The 18,060-nt window shown below is 40.8% G+C and overlaps 1 protein-coding gene across 1 annotated transcript; it reads right to left on the bottom strand.

Moving 5' to 3' along the window:
- Positions 1–1,532: 1,532 nt before the first annotated feature.
- On the bottom strand, positions 1,533–12,437 carry sp4 (sp4 transcription factor). The gene is made up of 7 exons (XM_047383715.1): positions 10,039–12,437; positions 9,691–9,761; positions 7,290–7,640; positions 6,000–7,197; positions 5,562–5,760; positions 3,834–4,033; positions 1,533–3,617 (listed from the first exon to the last, which is right to left on the bottom strand). Exons 1-7 carry the CDS (start codon positions 10,043–10,045, stop codon positions 3,352–3,354), a joined length of 2,292 nt encoding a protein of 763 aa, XP_047239671.1. The 5' UTR covers positions 10,046–12,437; the 3' UTR covers positions 1,533–3,351.
- Positions 12,438–18,060: the final 5,623 nt, after the last annotated feature.

The raw sequence follows: 18,060 nt of genomic DNA, 5'->3' as shown, positions 1-18,060 counted from the left end.
CATTTGACCCAGTGCTGTTTTTTTTTTCCTTGATATTGTGTCCAAAATATAGATAAGATATACATTAAAACCCAACATTACTCATATCAACATTTTTTATTTTTGATATTATGTAATGTTTAAGGTTTTCTAGTGGCCCATTTATTTATTTTTTATTTTTTTACTTGATACTTTATTTTCTACGCTTATTTATAGTTTGAGAAACGGCCGTAAGATTTCAGGAATTAATGGCCAAATTTTAGAATACATTTTTTTTTTGGTCAAATAAAATTTGAAAGTGTGTCATGAACATACATTCAGTCCCCTTTACTCTTACACTTGTAAGATTTTTAATTGATAAAACCCACCTGTGTGTAATTTAATTTAAACTCAGGATAAATCCCGCTGTTCTGTGAAAGCTTTAGATCAGATGTGTCTATAGCTGGTCCTCGAGGGCTGGTGTCCTGCATGTTTTTAGATGTTTCCTTGCTTCAGCACACCTGATGTCCATTGATGGCTGCTTAACAGGCCTTTGATGAACTGCATCGCCTGAATTAGGAGTGTTAAAGCAGGGAAAGGTCAAAGGCCGACTTTGGACACCCCTGCCTTAAATGTTTGTTAGAGGACATGAGTGAACAAATGGGATCGTTAAAAAAAAGAATAGGAAAAGTGTAAATCTAAACACACAGGCTGGGTAAAGTGAGCCAAAATCAGAGAAGCAGCTAAGAAGCCAATGGTAACTTTGGAGGAGCTGCAGAGATCCATATCTCAGGTGGGAAAATCTGTTAACTGGACAGCTATTAGTCGTACACACGAGTAAAAAGAACAAAGTTGCCCTTAGAATTTCAATTTGAAGTTTGCCACAAAGGATGCAACACACATGGACCAAATGTTCTAGTCAGATGAGACCTACACACAAAATGCTATGTGTGTAGGACAACTAATTCTGCAAATCACCCTGAACAAACCAGCCCTATGGTGAAGCATGGTGGCGGCAGATCATGCTGTGGGGATACTTTTCTTAAAGCACAGGGAAGCTGGTCAGACATGATGGGAAGATGGATGTACCTCCAAAGTTTTATTCTAAATATTCAGTGTGTTTTAAAGGAGCGCGTGATGCCATTTGTTTTAATGTTCCCTGGGATTTTGAAAGAGAAACATGCCCACAGAATCACAGATCCTCCACCCAATTTTTTACATATTCATCTTTTGTTTCATCTTAGTCCAGTGAAAGTCCCAGAGTTTAGCAAACATTACAGGCCAGCCTGTGATACTAGGACTGTTGGGGCAATTCCTTGGCAAATCTATAACATCTAATGGTTTTTATGGAGACTCGGTGACCCCAACGTGTTTTTCTAATGAAGAGCTTTGTGGATTTTTGTTTCTTTAAATTTCCCTGATTATCCTGTCTGTGAAGGATAACTACAGATGTTCATCCAGACTAAAGTTTCAGTGTAAGATTCTGCAATAAAATACAGTTTTTTTTTTTAATCAATGTTTGCTGGGGTTGCTTCCAACCCGTGTTGATACAGACGGACGCAAATTCATCAGAAGAAATTTAAGACTCGCTTTATTAAGTGTTAAGCAGGCAAAGCATGTTTTCTGCTTGAAGTTATCTCTTTTTTTCAGTCTTTTTTTGCTGACAACACATTTGTACAAACCAGTTTTAAAAATATCAATAAACTGGAGCCTTTAAGGCTAACCTGGCAAAAACCCATTATCAAATGTCATGGAGACGAACAAACATCTTTAGAAAAAGATTTACAAATGAGATGTCACTACAAAATAGAAAAGAAAAGAAAAGTTAGTTGTCACACAAAAAAGATTTTTAAAACATCTACATTTGTTTGGTATCAATCTTTTCAGCTTTAGACAGTAATAGATTTTTTTTTTTTTTGCTGCTTTCTTCTTATTTTGTCATCTATATTTTTTTTCCAAAAACACATCATGGCGCCAAGAAAATAAATGAAATATCAGACCAACAGAGATCAAAGAAGAGAGAAGCAGCCCTACGGCAAGAACTGAAACATGCTGCACACAACCTTAGAACCAACGCACACAAATACAAGTCCAGCGAAAGGCAAATATTACAAACCAAGGATAAATAATAAATTAGCCTCACACAATGGGGTCCTGTGTCAACACATTTGAAGAGGGGCTTAAAAAATGTTTAATTCATTAAAATAATTTTTTTTAATTCAAAACGTACGCACTGAACTAACACAGAGCAACATCAACAAAAAAAATCTTACATCCACATAGCTAAGGAGCTTAACTCGGCTGCAGCTCTTAGTTACTTCAGCTGCTTGCACTGTGGTCCTCCGTGCAGCGCAGAGGGTTCTTTACCACAGTGCAGGAAGCGTAAAGTAGCATCAGCGACAGTGCTGCCGTCTAACTAAACTGCTGCTAGGCGGCCAAACTGTAAAAATCCATGATGCTGAAGCCGCTCCTGCAATGACTGCAAAGGTCCAGGTTTGCTCAAACGGCAGCACTTCTCTCCGATTCTTAAACAAACCGGCTTGTCTCGTTAACAACTAAAACTTCCCCTTACAATGTAAACACGGTTTCACATGGATTGTCATTATAGTATTGCTTTCCCTACACAAACAAAGTTGTAGAAAGCTAGATTGTTTTTTTTTTCTATAGAAACCTTTTATTTGTATTCTAATGGCCACTGCACTTCAATAAGGAATGCATTATTTATAAATCTTTTTATATGTGCTTTTTTCCCCCTACTCTTCTTCTCTTTTAGAATTTCTTCTTTAAGAATAATTTGTTAAACTAATCAAACAAATCAACCTGAATCACCTGAATCTGATCTGAGGACTGAACCTGAACCATGAATAAAACTCACCATAGGTAGATCCTCTTTGGAGCAGCGTGGGAACACAAGCACACACCCATTCTTGCCGATCACAGTTATTATGCACACACACAACATCCCAGACTGCCCCTGCGCTGTTGGCGCTCCGCAACCGACCTGTATCATGATTGACCTCAGCACTGTCAGACAGGTATGAAACAGGAACACAGCTTTGTGCATAGAGTTAGATTCCTGTTAGGAAAATGCCTCTCACCGTTGGTTTTAGCTTCGTCAGGTCCCCCTGTCTTGTGCTCATCTACTTACATTCTGTCCCCTCAATGCACACGGAAATGTTATAGATTATTATATAAAAGCCAACCTAATCTTTCATTATATGTTAGTTTTCTTCAGATTGTAAGGTTTGTATTTCTTCCTCTTAATCTTCATTAAATGATCCTCTTTTAAGTCCCTTTTTATAAGAAAACAATTTGAAATTTATGTAAAAGGTCCTGGCCAAACACCTCCAAAAAACAAACAAAATAAAATCAGGAAGTCTGCCTTTGATTCGTCTATTCAAACTCTCCTCCCTCTTCTTCCTCCAGGTGGTTGGAGGTTGTGGGTGTAGCGGGTTCAGAGTCCCGCGTGAGGGTTCCTACAGCGACAATCTGGGGGGATTCGGCCAGGCCTTCAGGGGGGACGTCCTCCATGTCATCAGTGGTGATGATGGCCACGGCAGTGCCCCCCTTCTTGTTCTGGTGAGTCTTGATGTGCTTCGAAAGGTGGTCGCTGCGCATGAAGCGCTTGGAGCATTCAGGACACTCAAAACGCTTTTCCCCTGGAGGCCAGGAGACGAAAGAAGATTTGATTAAATCCTAATCGCAAATAGTTGAAAGAAGTCTGAAAATAAGATTCTGAGTAACTTTGGATTTTCTATGGGTATTCCAATTCATTCTGCTGCAGCAAACAAATGTGTTTAATTTAACAAAATGCAATCAGAGTTAAGCTCTTCCATCTAAACCAGGCTTATATTCTGTGTGGATGCTTTGCCTACCTGTGTGTGTTCTCCGGTGTCTCTGCAGCTCGTCGCTACGGGTGAACCTCTTCCCACAGAAGATCCAATTACAGACAAACGGCCTCTCGCCGGTGTGCCAGCGCAGGTGGGCCCTCAGGTGAGACGTCTTGCCATACACCTTCCCGCAGCCCTCTATGTGGCAGATGTGCTGCTTTTTCTTTGTGGGGTCTCCGCTGTTCCTAGAAACAGGTGGGCATTCGGTTCACTTGCAAAAATGAAAAAGGACATTTTTTTTTTTTTTGGGAAATGTTAAAATATATTTATAGTGCCTTGAAAAAGTATTTATACCCTGTAAACTTTTCACCTGGAAACTACAAGCTTCCATGCATTTTTTTTTGGGGGGGGGGGGGGGGATTTATGTGATATCTCTATAACTGCAAAGAGGAAAGAAATATTTTTGAAAACTGCTGCATACATTCAGCCCCCCTAATGCAACACTATGTGGGACCACCTTTTGCTGTAGTTACAACAGCTAGTCTTTAGGGGTTTGTCTCTACTATCGCCACACATCCATACTAAGACATTTTTGCACATCCTTCTTTGCAGAATTATTCGATCTGAGACAGATTGGACAGACATTGAGTGGTCTGTGAACAGCAATTTTCAATTCCTGCATCAAATTCTCCACTGGATTTACTGTGGGTCTGGAGTTTGACTAGATCGTTCTAACACATGAATATGAGTCGATCAAAACAATGACATTGTAGCTCTGGCAGGTTGTTAATGGTCATTGTCCTGCTAGAAGGTGAACCTCCACCTTTCTCCAGGATTCCCTTTGCTTTTAGCTCCTTTAACCTTCCAGTCAAATCTGATCAGCTTTCTTTTCTTGGTGGTCCTCACAGCATGATGCTGCCCCCACCATGCTTCTCGGTGGGGAGATGTGTTCCAGCGTTAATATTTTTGTGGATGAAAGAGATTCGTCAGCAACCTTTTTCCCCAGACAAAAACTTGATAAAAACTAAAAAGGACCTCATAAAGAAAGACCAAAAGTGTAATAAAACAGAAATCCATATCCATAAAATGCACATCCTATTTATGATTTTTAAAACTTTATCGAAATCGAAAATGAAATCCAAAAAGGTAATCTGTGTTAGTGGATTGCAAAGTTTAGCTTTAACTCAGTTAACTCAGTCCTATGATAAATATTTTAGCTATATGTAAGATGGAAGAGGCTCTAAAAAACACGTTCCTCTGTGTGTTCACATTTTAGAACAAATAAACTGCAAAATTCATTCGACTAAAATGTAGATTCCGCCAACTAAAACTAAAATGATTACAGATGACAAAATTTTACTAAACGCAAATTTTATTTTATTTAAAAGACTGAAACTTAGTTAAAATGTGCTTTCAAAATGATCACTGGTGTAATTAGGGTTTTGGGCAGTCAATTGGTTTGACCGGATTTCATTTGTGTGAATCCAATACATTAAAATCCGCATAAAATACACTGAGGGTGTTGGATGTTTTCGCTGCCAGCTGTGTAGTCCAAACTTAGATCTGTTACTTTTAAAAAGCAAACCATGTATTCAATCTGTGTCAACATGAAAATATCAAAAAGACAGGAGTCCTTTATTTTCTTGTCTTTTGCACCATGTTGTATTGATTTTGCCATATTTCTGCCTTTTATATAAGAGAGAATTATTGTCTGCTGAATAACCAGATTAAGTCCAACCCGTTGCTCTGCTGGTGTGTTGCTCTAATCTGTACCTTCCCTCTCCATCCCTGCAGTTTGGACAGGAACAGGCGACACGTCGAAGCCTCTTGCTGGGCAGCCCCTCCTGGTCCGAAGAACTCTGAACAGAGCCCAGCTGGTCTGGACTCACCGATGAACCTGAGGCCATGCTGCCAACAGTGACTGTCACAGGAGAAGGCTGAACTTTAACCGTGTCCTGACCCTGTGGTTGACCTAAGAGAGATTTAAACATGGCAAAGCATTGATTTAAATTCGGCACATTGTTGTCAACAGAAAACAGAGACAGCAGAGGAAACCGACGAACAAGATCCAAAACATCTTTTATTACATTGAATACAATTGGTTGAGCAGGAAGGATGGCACAACAGGGTTGTATACAGTAGCTTTGAGTTGTAATTGTGTGAATTATACATCTTAATTACATACTTCATAGAATCTTTCCGTGATCTTACCCTGTAGACCAGTAATGGTGAGAGGTACACCCTGCACCTGAACCCCTCCTGTGCCCAGTCCTGCGATGCTGACCGTCTGCACCCCGGAACCTGGGTTGATCTGGGCAGCGCTTAGCGTCAAAGGGGTTCCACTCAGGGACACCAGTCCCCCACTCCCTACTGTCCCCCCGGCCACCGGAGCCAGTGTCAGCTGCTGTGGCATCCCGGCCCCCAGACCGCCCTGCAAAGAGACCCCCCCGGGCAGCTGAAGGGTCTGCCAGGTTATCTGCCCAGAGGACGACAGGGTCGGCGCACGGATAAGAACCTGTGCTGGGTTCTGGAAGGCCTGGATCGGCTGTAGCGTTTGTCCTGGCGCCAGCTGGAGGGTTTGAATATGCTGTGGTTGCTGCTGGTTCTGTGTCTGACCCTGACTCTGAGCTTGGGGTTGCAGCTGGATCTGCTGCACCAGCTGGTGCCCTACCTGGCCCACAATCACTTGCTGGATGGTTCCTGCATCTGACTGGTTTTGGAGCCCATTGGCCTGGCTCTGGGAGTCTGCCTCGTTGCCTTGCACTTGGGTGTTATCTGGGGCACTCTCGGGTGCAGCAGAAACCCCCTGAACGCCATCAGACATGCTGTCCCCTTCAGCTATTGTTGGTGTTGACCCGGTGCTGGCTGCAGTGGGAGTGCCTCCTGGCACTGCTGTCGTCACCAGCTGGTTGCCATTAGCGACAGAGAACGTGCCATCTGCCGATTGGATGAGCTGCAGTGCCCCGCTCCCTGCAACGTTGTTGATCACCGGCAAAGCCAGAGTCATGCCACCGAGGTTTATGGGCACGGTGGTCATAACAGGAGTCTGGGAGCCCTGCAGAGTCTGGAGCTGAATTGGGAAAGTCTGTGCAGGACGGATCTGCAGCGGGACCGCCTGATTGGCTGTGCTTGGTAGAATAGCCTGCTGGCTGGTTGGCTGGAGAATAGCCTGGGACTGGCCTGAGTTTGGGGTCTGGATGAACTGAACCTGCTCAGTCAGGGCCCCGATGGAAGCTGGCTGTGGGTTGATGTGAATCTGCTGTCCATCCGCAGTCTGCAGGTGAGGAATGACCTGATACTGGACACCACCCCCAGCATTAGGCAGGTTCTGAACCTGGATGATCTGGAATTGCTGCTGTTGCTGCTGCTGATTGGCTGGGACACTATTGGTGCCACTTGTTGTTTTCACCTGCCAAAAAGGAGAAGAGTTTATAATACCTGTTTGTGCAAAAGCATAAAAACAAGTTTGCCAAAGCCACTACTTTTCCTGATGACCTTTACCTTGCGTCCTCCAGGCGAACTGTCATTGGCCAGAGTGGTGGCCACAGTCACAGCAACAGGGTGACTGGTGTTCTCCTTGGCCATTGTTGGAGCTGCTGTAATGATCTGCCAGCCGTTCCCTGTGAACTGAGCGGGGACCAGTTCTAGCTGCTGGGGCACCAGAGCCTGGCCCCCGGCTGCGTCCACCACTATCTGACCCTGAAGCTGGCCTGCCTGGAGCTGAATATGACCAGCCTGGACTTGGATCTGCTGGGCACCTGCCTGGGCCTGGGACCCCTCTGCTCCCCCCTGCCCTCCGATCTTACTGCAGGTTGCTGCTAGCAGAGCCAGTGGAGATGGCTGAGAGGAATCCTGGAGGAAAAGGAAGGAGGGAGAGCTAATGAAAAGAAAGAACATGTGAAAGACATGGACCAAAGGTCACAGAAACACCACATACATAAACAAACATGCAGGGTTCAGTATAAAGACAGCTGTTCTGTGGAGGCCTTGGTGGTTTGTTAGAGAACATTAGCAAACAAATAGCACCGTGAAGACCAAAAAACACAACAGACAGGTCAGGGGTAAAAATGTGGAGAAGTTCAAAGCAGTGCTAGGTTTTAAAACAATATTTCAAGCTTTGAACATCTCATAGAGCAGTATTTGTTCCATCATGCAAAAACAGAAAGAGCATGGCACAGCCCCATACCTACAAAGACACGGCCATCCACCTAAACTGACAGGCCAGATGAGGAGAGCATTCAAATGAAAAGCAGCCAAGAGGGCCATTGAAACTCTGAAGGAGCTGCCAAAATCTACACCTCAGGTGGAAGAATATTTTGACAAGACAACTATCAGTCCTGAACTCCACAAATCTTACATGTATGGAAGGCTGGCAACAAGAAAGCCCCAATTAAAGTTTACCACAAGATATTTAGATGGTACAGTAAACATCTGGAGATGGGTGCTCTGGTAAGATGGGACTAAAAGGTAACTTTTTGGCCTAAATGCAAAAACGCTATGTGTGAAGGAAAACTGCACGCCCCCCCTGAAAAAAAAACCATCCCCATGGTGAGGGCAGCCTTTGGCTGTGGGGATTCTTTTGTAGGAACAGGGAGTTTGGTCAGTGTTGACTGAAAGATAGAGGAAGTTATATACAAGGTAATCCTGGCTGCAAACGACTGGAGACAGGGGCGGAGGATCAACCAACAGGACAACAACCCCAAGCATACAGCCAGAGCTACATTTAGATCAAAGCATATCCAGGTGTTAGAATGACCCACTCAAAGTCAAGACCTAAATGTGACTAAGAAAAAACCTGAAAACTGGTTTTCACAAACACCATCCATTCAATCTGGCTGAGCTATGTTGAAAAAAAGGATCATAAATTTCACTCTAGGTGTGCAAAGCCAACCGAAAACTACCCCAAAACATGGCTCTAAAAACTATTATCTAAGAAGTGCTGAATACAAATGTACCACACTGTATTTTAATTTTTTCTGCTGATTTATTTTTTATTTTTTTGGAAGCAATGAATCAATTGTCTTCCACTTCACAATTATGCACTACTTTGTGTTGGTCTGACACGTAAAAAAAAACAACAATAAAATGAAATAATGTTTTGAGTTTTATCACAATAAAGTATGAAAAAGTTCAATACTTATTAATACTCTTGCAGTACATCATGTAAATATATAAAACCAAAAGTAAAGAGTGCAAAAGCATCACCGTGTGCAGTTACCCAATTAAACTATTTGAAGTGGGAGAGGAAACAGAGATGGAGAAAACCAAATACAGAATGCAAAGAGACAGAAAGCTGTCAGTGGAAGTGGGCGGTATTAGAGGAAACGAGTGGGTGGACATGTGAGCACCACATTTATCTTTTCTCAAAACACTGGAAAAAAAAATGCTGCGTTCTCTCCTCCCTTTTTAAAAAAAAAAACTAGGTCGTGGGCAAATGTTTAATGTCAAACATCTCTCAACAATGAGAGGGAAACAGCCTAGGATTGTTTACAGCTTACAACATGTGCATAACAAAGGTTGTGCATCGAAATGGTGTATCCTGCAACCTCTTCAAGTTTGCTAAAAAATAGAAACTAGAAAGCCAAACTGTGAAAACTGCAGGTATTTAAGATGTGGCTATCAGCAGTACTGAATGAATTTGACTGTAATTCAAACAGACAAATTCAAAAGCAGAGCTGCTGGAGTGTGACAGCCATATAAGCTTATTCATGAGGCTTTGGGTTGGCTCTCAGCAGGGCTGCACAGAAGCAGGAAGTGGAAATCACCAGAGAAACGCCCCCAGAGGTGTCTGTCTGACTGGTTGAGAGAGAGGGAAAACATCGTTGGCCTACAGGCAAGGCAAAAAAACTAATGAACTAAAAAAAAAAAAAAAAACTCCTGTTTTTCTCCCTGTTAAGTTTACCTGCGATCCTGAACTTTTGCCTCGTTTAGATGCTTTCCCTCCTTCTGTTCCAGATGATTCCTTCTTCGAGTCTGTGGAAAAGAAAGTATTATTTCAGAGCATGTTTTTTCATTGATGATCACTCCCAGGATAAAGTCCCAGGGTAAAGTAAGCAATAATGTAGATAGTGTGGACTGTAAATAAAATGAGAGCATAAAGCAGATATAGTTAAACAAAGGTGATCAATAAAGACTAAAGAGAAAGCAGTAACCTCATCATCAATATCAAAGGGGGCATGGAGCCTCCTATCTGTCAGACGAAGAGAGAGAGAACGAGAGGGGTGGAGACGGAGAGGGGGAGGGTACCTACCACTCATAACGCATTAATATACCGAGAGGGAGAGGGTGTAGTTCACGGTAGAAGGCCGGCCGGGTAGAGAGGCGGAGGACGGACTATATGTTCCGCTTTGGGCCGTAGCGGATCAGCTCGTTTGACGAAACCACCCACCAGCCAGGAAGGGCGGTACCAAGCGGAGGCACAATCAAGCAGCCCTCCGAAAAATAACGGAAACAACAACGTACACCGCGACCGTCTCCGCACCGTTGGACTCCTCGAAGCCCCGGTCTTCTGTCGCTTTCACCGGACAGACAGTCCATAAACGAGCTAATTTGTGCTTGTCAGAACGATGTCCACAGAGAAGTTGGCGGTGTGTGACCGTGGAGGCCCACCCACTTCCATTTAAGCATCAAGACAACACCCTCCTCGCTGCTCCTGCCTCTTGTCACCCGCCGCTTCTTCCCCGACAACACACGACGCGTCGCCGTCCGCCGCGCACCTAAAACGAGCCACCACCGGCCTTTGTATTTTGAGCCTATTCCCTTTAATTCGTGCACAGTTGGATCCTATAACGGGGAGATAGCTGTGGCTTTTGTGGGCGGATGCGCTCCTCCCACATATTCAGATTGGACGACGGGGCTCGGCGTGCGAGGGTCGAGATGGGAGTTGTATTTTGGTGAGGCCTCGCCTTCTCAAACGTGCTAGCGAGACGGGAACTACAGCTCCCATGATGCTCCGGAGCGGCGACACTTGTGGTCATGTTGGGGTGAGAGCGAGAGAGAAAGGCGGGGACTACTTTTCGATGGCGGGGGTTGCAGGGGGTTGGGCAAACGGGAAAGAGAGGCGTGTGAGCTGGTTTCAGTATGAAGGCTTTTGGACGACGATGAAACAGCACCACAGTAGAAAGGATTAGTGTCACTCAGTTTTGCAGAGGCTGCCATGAAGAAAAGTTTTAAACGAGTTGACTGTAAAATTCTGACTTGTTTCCTCCTCCACCCCGTTGACAAACATTTGATACTATACTATTAAAGAAGTATGACAAACATGTTTATATTTAAAAGAATATATATTTGACAAATTTACCCATGAACTATACACCTACAGAGCTTTGCAAAGTATTCATACACCCTGAAGTTTTCTTTTAAATCTTGTAACTTCATCTGCAAATGTTTATGTATTTTTGGGGGTGGGGGGGAGGTTATGTTTTATAAGCCAACAAGAAGTATGACTTTGAAGTGGAAGGGAAGGGACGTGATATATGTTTGTCTATATTTTTAAACATGGTGGTGGCAGTATCATGCCGTGGGGATTCTTGTCTTCAGCTGGAATAGCGTAGTTCATCGGAGTTCAGGGGAAGATAGAGGGAGCAATAGTCAGAGTAATACTGGAAGAAAATACTTTAGAGGCAGCAAAAGACTTGAGACCGAGGAAGAAGTTCTGGCAACATTCAGTCACCACAGTGGAATGGTTTAGACTTAAGAGCAAAGCATATTCGTGTGTCAGAATGAGCCAAAGCCGAGACCAAAATCCAATTGAGAATCCACAGCAAGACTTAAAAAACGGTGTTCAGATACACTTTTTTCACCCAGTCAGACTGAGCATTGAGCTATTTTGTAAAGAACAATGAGCAAAAACGTCAGTCTCTAAATTTGCAAAGCTGACAGAGACACACCTCAAAGGACGTGCAGTTCTATTTGCATGAAAACATGGATTCTACAAAGTATAAAATGAAGTGGGTTGAAAACAAATGCAACACGCTTTTCATATTTTTGCATAAGGAGACTTTTAAAAACCATATGTGACATTTTCTTTAAACTTTGCAATTATGAACTACTTTATTAAATTTTAAGCGTCAACACATCTAATTTATGAGCAAATGATTGCATTCTGTTTTTATTTATTCTTCTGCTTTTTATAGATATATCTCAAGGTTATCTCACAAATCCAGTCTGTGTGATTTTTATGGCATGCTAGGGAGCTAGCTTACCATAAACGCCATTTCCCGTTCTGAAGCAACTGTGACAAAGAGGTTTCTTGCTTTGTGTGACATGAGCAGAAGAACTTGAACAGAAGGGAGATTTCCCACAAACTGATTAACAGAACAAAACAGTGGAGCAGTTAACATGTTGACACTGTGACCTCTGCCCAGGTAGCAGGTTCTTCCAATCCATTGACCTTATCTAGGAAGAGTCACAGGCCGGGTTCATCTAGCAGAAAACGTTACTAGTATGCCACCAACTTGTGTGCATACAGGAAACACACAAGAGAAGTATGTTGGCTATTAATGCTTAATCCAAAGGTTTACACTGAAACAAATTTATACTCTGACACATTATCAGTACTAATATCTTCAGGTAAACATGAAATATTATGTAGAAAGTTGGCAAAAATGGCCATATAAGAGTTTTCAGAAGGCTGATGTCATTCAGTTTGAAATATAACATAAAGCTGCATTGCTTCCCAATCAAGTCTGATATTCTTTATATTCTCATCGTTTCTCTAAGTGTGCCAGTGTGTTTATAGGAGCTCACTTTAAATATAGTTTCACTGTGAAACTGCAAAACAGCCACACACACACACACACACACACCTGGTGTGGCCCAGAAACATACATTTACACACATGCGCTGTAATTACTGCGGAAGCGAGCGCCTCGTCACCGCCCCCTGGGCCATTTGGCAGGGCGTTGCTAGGCAACATGGTATTTTCTGATGAAAGGATGTCGCCCGCGTTTGCACCTACGGTAGCGGTGATGGAAGGAGGTGTGGTGTACAGACGGCTGTGGTTTACTATTGACAAGTGAAATGCACAGAGGAGAGGTTTATTTCCAGGATTTTCCGCAACATAATTTTTGAAGCAAGGCGTTCAAATGAATGCTTAACTTTATTTTCATAGTTAATGTTTAGTGATTATACCGCGGAGAGGGACAATCTATGCAGAACCAAAAATAGCCAACTTCCTCTTACCATAGCAAACATATCAAAACCTTTTTTTTTGTTGTTGTTCTTATGTTGTGCTTTAACTGCCACTAGATGGCACCGTTAACCAGACCGGCCGAACAGGTGCGCTCACGTTTGCGTCTCTTGCTGTTGGTAGACAATTCAGAAATGTAAAACAAAATACAGAATCCTAATAGTGCAATATTTGATTGTTTACTAAACATGATTCATATTTTCAGTCATCTTTAGGCATTTTTTTTATATAAAATTTTTTTTACACATGTCAACTCAGGTAGACAATATATGTTTACACCTTGAAATAGTTATTTGACAAACATATTAAGAAGCCATATATTGAGTGATGACTATAAAACAATATGAATATATTTCTGGTAAATATATTCTGGTAACATATTTTAAAGTTTTCTAACATTGTTCAGTGTAATGACAAAAAGTAACCTTGTCCATGCTTCTACATGCTCCTGTCAGTCATGCTTGATGTAGCTCTTTGCTCTCGACACCTTTTTAACATCTCCGTTGAACAGTTTATTTTCAAGTTTCTACAAAAACATAAAAAATTAAATGCACTCAATAATAATAATAAAAAAATAATAATATTTTGTATTATTATTATTACCTTTTCATTTTATATCAATTCATTAATATAATAATTACTGTATTATTTAATGGCGTTTTTACTCATTCATTCATCATAATCAGAAAAACCACCTGTGTGATTCATGATCTTGACAGCAAAAATATTGCACTAAACCAAAAGAAGAGGCATTAATGATGAACGCATCTAATTGCAACCACTTGTCAAAAATAAGGTTTCTTCTAAGGCTGCAACTAATGATCATTTTAAATGATTATTCTGTTGACATTTTTTCGATTAACTGATTGCAAAAGGTAGATAATTAGAGATTTGTTACATAATTTGAATCAGATGAAGTTAAAATTATGCCACTTGAGGAGTTCTGGATAGAGCATATTTACAAACAAAGAAGATTTTTTATCTTGTAAAATGTATATATTTTTTGTACAGTTTTGGCTTAATTGCTGTGCTGAGCGGGTTGTTCTTTGAGCAAATGGCATGTCTTAGAGTCTGTATACTCCAGCTAACAATTATTTAATTACTAATTTAGTTGACAATTATTTAAATAATCGATTAATCCGATTAATAGTTTCAGCCCCAGTTTATTCAGTGGAAAAGTTTCTTTATTCTTTTGAGTTTCCAGATATCTGATATTTTAGTCCTTGAGCAAATCCATAACTTCCTCAGCATACTTGAGTACTGCAGCATCTTGATAATTTGGTTTCCTCAGGTCCACCATCACTACATATGACATATCTTATGTTCTCTGAGACACATGCGTAGATCCATTGCAGTCGTCAGTTAAGTTAGTTAAGTTCGCGTCAGTTAAGTTAAATATTGGCTTTACTTCCCTGCTTCCCTGTAAATCTAGGTCCTGCAATGTGCTTTAGCATCACAAAATAAACAGGCACCAACTTTGACTCAAAAAACTGTACAAATCTGTAAAACATGTTTGTTTCACAATCAGCTGTAAGGGACAAACAAGTAGATTAGAGTTGGATTATTTTCAGAAACAATAAAATCCCTGTAAGGGTATGAAAATCACTTAAAATGTAGCCACTGATACATGATGTCAACTTTAATGGAGAGATGATTAATGACATGTTCCTCCCAAAATCAGAACTTCAAAATGTTGACAACTGTATAAGTTTTTAGTTTTAAATTAATGTCACCATTACGTTTTATACACAAGGTTGACAAACTATTCAAGAATTGGGTAGATATTTCTAAAGTATTGGAATTTCTGGTTTACTGGTGGCCATTTTGTCTGCACTTACACTAGTTGGCCAGTAAATGTCAGTGAGGTGGAGTGAGGTAAAGAGTCAAATGTAGTGGCTTTCAATGCAAATCTAAAATTATTACCTACATACATTCAAGAAAGCACCTTTGAATAGCTATCTGCTGTAGTTACCACCATGGTGAAATGGCAAGATCAGTGTGGTTTTAATGCATTTTTCTGTTCCACTGTCTTGAGTTTTTTCATATATTGCACCTGTATTGTTACCATCTTGACAGAGGTCTACCTTACCAAAAGATCTGTCTCTCAATAGGACAAAATAAAGCTAAACAAATAAATGTTTTTATTGAGTAAACTACTCTGAAGGCTAAAGTATTAAACGCTATGCATTTTTTAATAGTAAGGTCTGGTATTTTATCCATTTATTTTTTTTACATACATTTTTAATATCACTTTTTTTTATACATTATTATACATTCAACCTTTTTGAACCAGTTTGCCACAAAAGCAATATACCGGTACTTCAAAATCATTTTTGGTAAATGCTCAATATTTTAAAAGCTAGTTTTTAAAGTTACAGTTGTAATTGAAATTTCAAAAGACAGCGTTGAAATAACAGCCCATGTAGAGCTTTGTATTTTATTCTGTTATACCTGCAACACGTGGACAATGTAAAGCAGCTTAATAGCTGCATTTACGACAGGATGTGGAACTTAAAGTTAATTTCCCCCAAGTATCTTCTTAATAGTAGAACTTCCAGAAAAACATTTAATTAAATGGAATAAAATCAACAATGTTAATTGTCATTCAAATATAAGTAACATCTAGGAGGGAATAAAAGGAAAGTTAAATCTAATACATTTTAACAGTCCAGATAAGCTGGAGCAGATATTTACAAAGATATTTGAGCTGATATATATAAGACTTTGCAAATAAGCAAATGGTTAACCGATTAAACTAGGAAACTTGATGTGCAGATTGAGCACTTATTTATAAGCTTCCTGGATCAGATCTAAAAATACAGTCAGATGTCTACAGGCACTCATCATATGCTTGAACATTAATTTTTTGGCCTTTTGATTATGCATTGAAAGTGTTCTTTATCAAGGTGGAGGAATTATAGAATTTACTGCCTCAGAAATTAGAAAACCTAAGTTAGGGGCACAGGTCTCAATTTATTGTGGATTGTTTCCTAATCCACACATGGTCCAAAGTATTCAAAAATACTCAAAGGCTGGGGGCCAAGGTATAGCCCTGATGCCATGTGTGGCTCTTGGAATAATGTTTTGAATTGTATTTGTGTGGCACTGATGTGAGGCCTTCAAAAAATATGCATTAAAATCTTCTTAAAACGGAAAATGTAGGTAAAACACAAACTACTCCTCCTTTATTAAGCATGTGTTTTGCTTTCGAGTGACATTCAGTAACTTATTCAAAAAGAGATTGAGAGATTTATATTTTTTTTTTTACAAAAATCAGACAACTTGGCTTCTTTAAACTATTGTGTTGTTTGCTTAAAAAAATCACAAAAAACAGTATTTGTGTTTTTAATAAAAAAATAAATTGTAGCCCTTGAATACTTTCAACTTGACAGTTTGAATCATGTGGGGAAAGAGTTTATCACAAATATATACATACACACTAAGTGGTAGTTTGTTCTTGTCCTTCACCAAGTTGCATGGGGACCAGCCTCTTTTTGTGACTTTCAAAAGGCTTCTGGCATAATCCTGGCTGGATATTTGACCAGTCTTCTTATCAGAAATGATAGTGCTCATTTAGTTGATTTTAATGGCACAGACCGGCTGTAAAGCACTGTCCATATGTTTTCAATACAATTGGATCTTGAGAGGAATTTGATCCATTCCAAAACTAGTTTTGATGTTTGTTTGAGACCACTGCTCTGTTGAAACATCAACCTGTGTCGAAGTTTCCATGCTGTTTCCTGTGATTTGAGGTGAAGCTAAGGAATATGGATGTACATCCGCCCTTTTTCATTGTTTGAACTCCTTTGCACAGGGAACCAGTACAACAAGCAACAAAACAGATCCTCAGCATTATGCAACCACCACTATGCTTGACAGCTGATCATTTTTTTTTTACGTCTGAAAGCCTTGTTGACTCCTCCAAATATTCTACTTGTCATCGTGGTCAGATAGCTCAGCCTTTGCTTCGACTGATTGTAAAACCCTTTTTCTAGAAAGCTTTTGGCTTGTCCTTGTGGGCAACATCATTTCACCTCATTAAGACCCAAAAGTTTTGATGACATATGATGACATGTGCATGCAAACCTCTGACAACAACGGCCAACGATGCCATCTTTGCACCTACTACAGCCCCACTGTGCACCTCATGGCGATGCATTCTGATGGATTTCATTCAGAGTTGGAAGGTGATTGCTTTAGCCACCATTGTCTTTTGCTCTTTAATGAATTCAAATCTTGAAGATGAAGTGAAAATGATTGTAAGGGTTATACACACCAGATGAATGCATGAGCACGTGCATGCATGTGTGATTCAGCCGTTTGCTTGCGTGCTGTTGTCCTTTGTGCGTTATCCTCAGGCTCTCTGCGCACACATAAGCGTAGGTGTGTATCTGTCACCTCCAGCCTTGGCGCCAGGAAGTCTCCATATCCTAAAGGTTAGGGTGTAAACATGAAGATATTTATGACTTCTGCTGCCAGGAGTTCATATTTTGGCAGTTGCCTCTGTTGTTCATGCCATCTTTGAGTGTAAGTGTGTGTGTGTGGAGGGAAGAGGGGGGTTGTCACAGAGCAAGTGATTACAGATATGTTCAGTAGTTTCACAGGACTGTTTAATAATGAAAGACAAACTATGATTAGATATTGACAGATAGATTGACAGATATGTGGACAGAAATAATAGGCAGTCGTCCCTTTACTCACCACTTCGTGTCAGTGAACACAATTGAAACTATGTGGTGTCACTGCTCACCTATGGCTCATCATCATGGGATCACTCTGGATGTTTAGCTGCTGACTCTGTTTTACCGTTGTTTTCTTTAGCTATAAATCTGTAGACACATTTCAGGGTAATGTCTCTGACTACATAATGATGACTCTTACAAATGAAGCAAATGGCGTACAACTGATGTGGATTGGCAGCAAGCTGTACGAAAGCTGGCAGAGTTGAACTTTAATGGTGGCCGATGACAGATGTTTTCAGCTGCCTGGATCAAGTGGAAAACAGCCGGTGTGTTTCCCCTGACGCTATGCTAGCTCAGGGTGTTCATAAGGCGTCAGTCTGGTCCTCAATGGAAAAGAAGT

The sequence above is a fragment of the Girardinichthys multiradiatus genome, chromosome 13, assembly GCF_021462225.1.
Source record: "Girardinichthys multiradiatus isolate DD_20200921_A chromosome 13, DD_fGirMul_XY1, whole genome shotgun sequence".
NCBI lineage: Eukaryota > Metazoa > Chordata > Actinopteri > Cyprinodontiformes > Goodeidae > Girardinichthys > Girardinichthys multiradiatus.
This window is presented reverse-complemented; position numbering and strand designations above follow the sequence as displayed.

Coding starts and splice junctions, on each gene's coding strand:
- sp4 (XM_047383715.1), bottom strand. Junction 7,198..7,289: donor GTTCGCCTGGAGGACGCAAG/GTAAAGGTCATC, acceptor CCTTTTTGGCAG/GTGAAAACAACAAGTGGCAC. Junction 3,618..3,833: donor ACACCGGAGAACACACACAG/GTAGGCAAAGCA, acceptor CCTGGCCTCCAG/GGGAAAAGCGTTTTGAGTGT.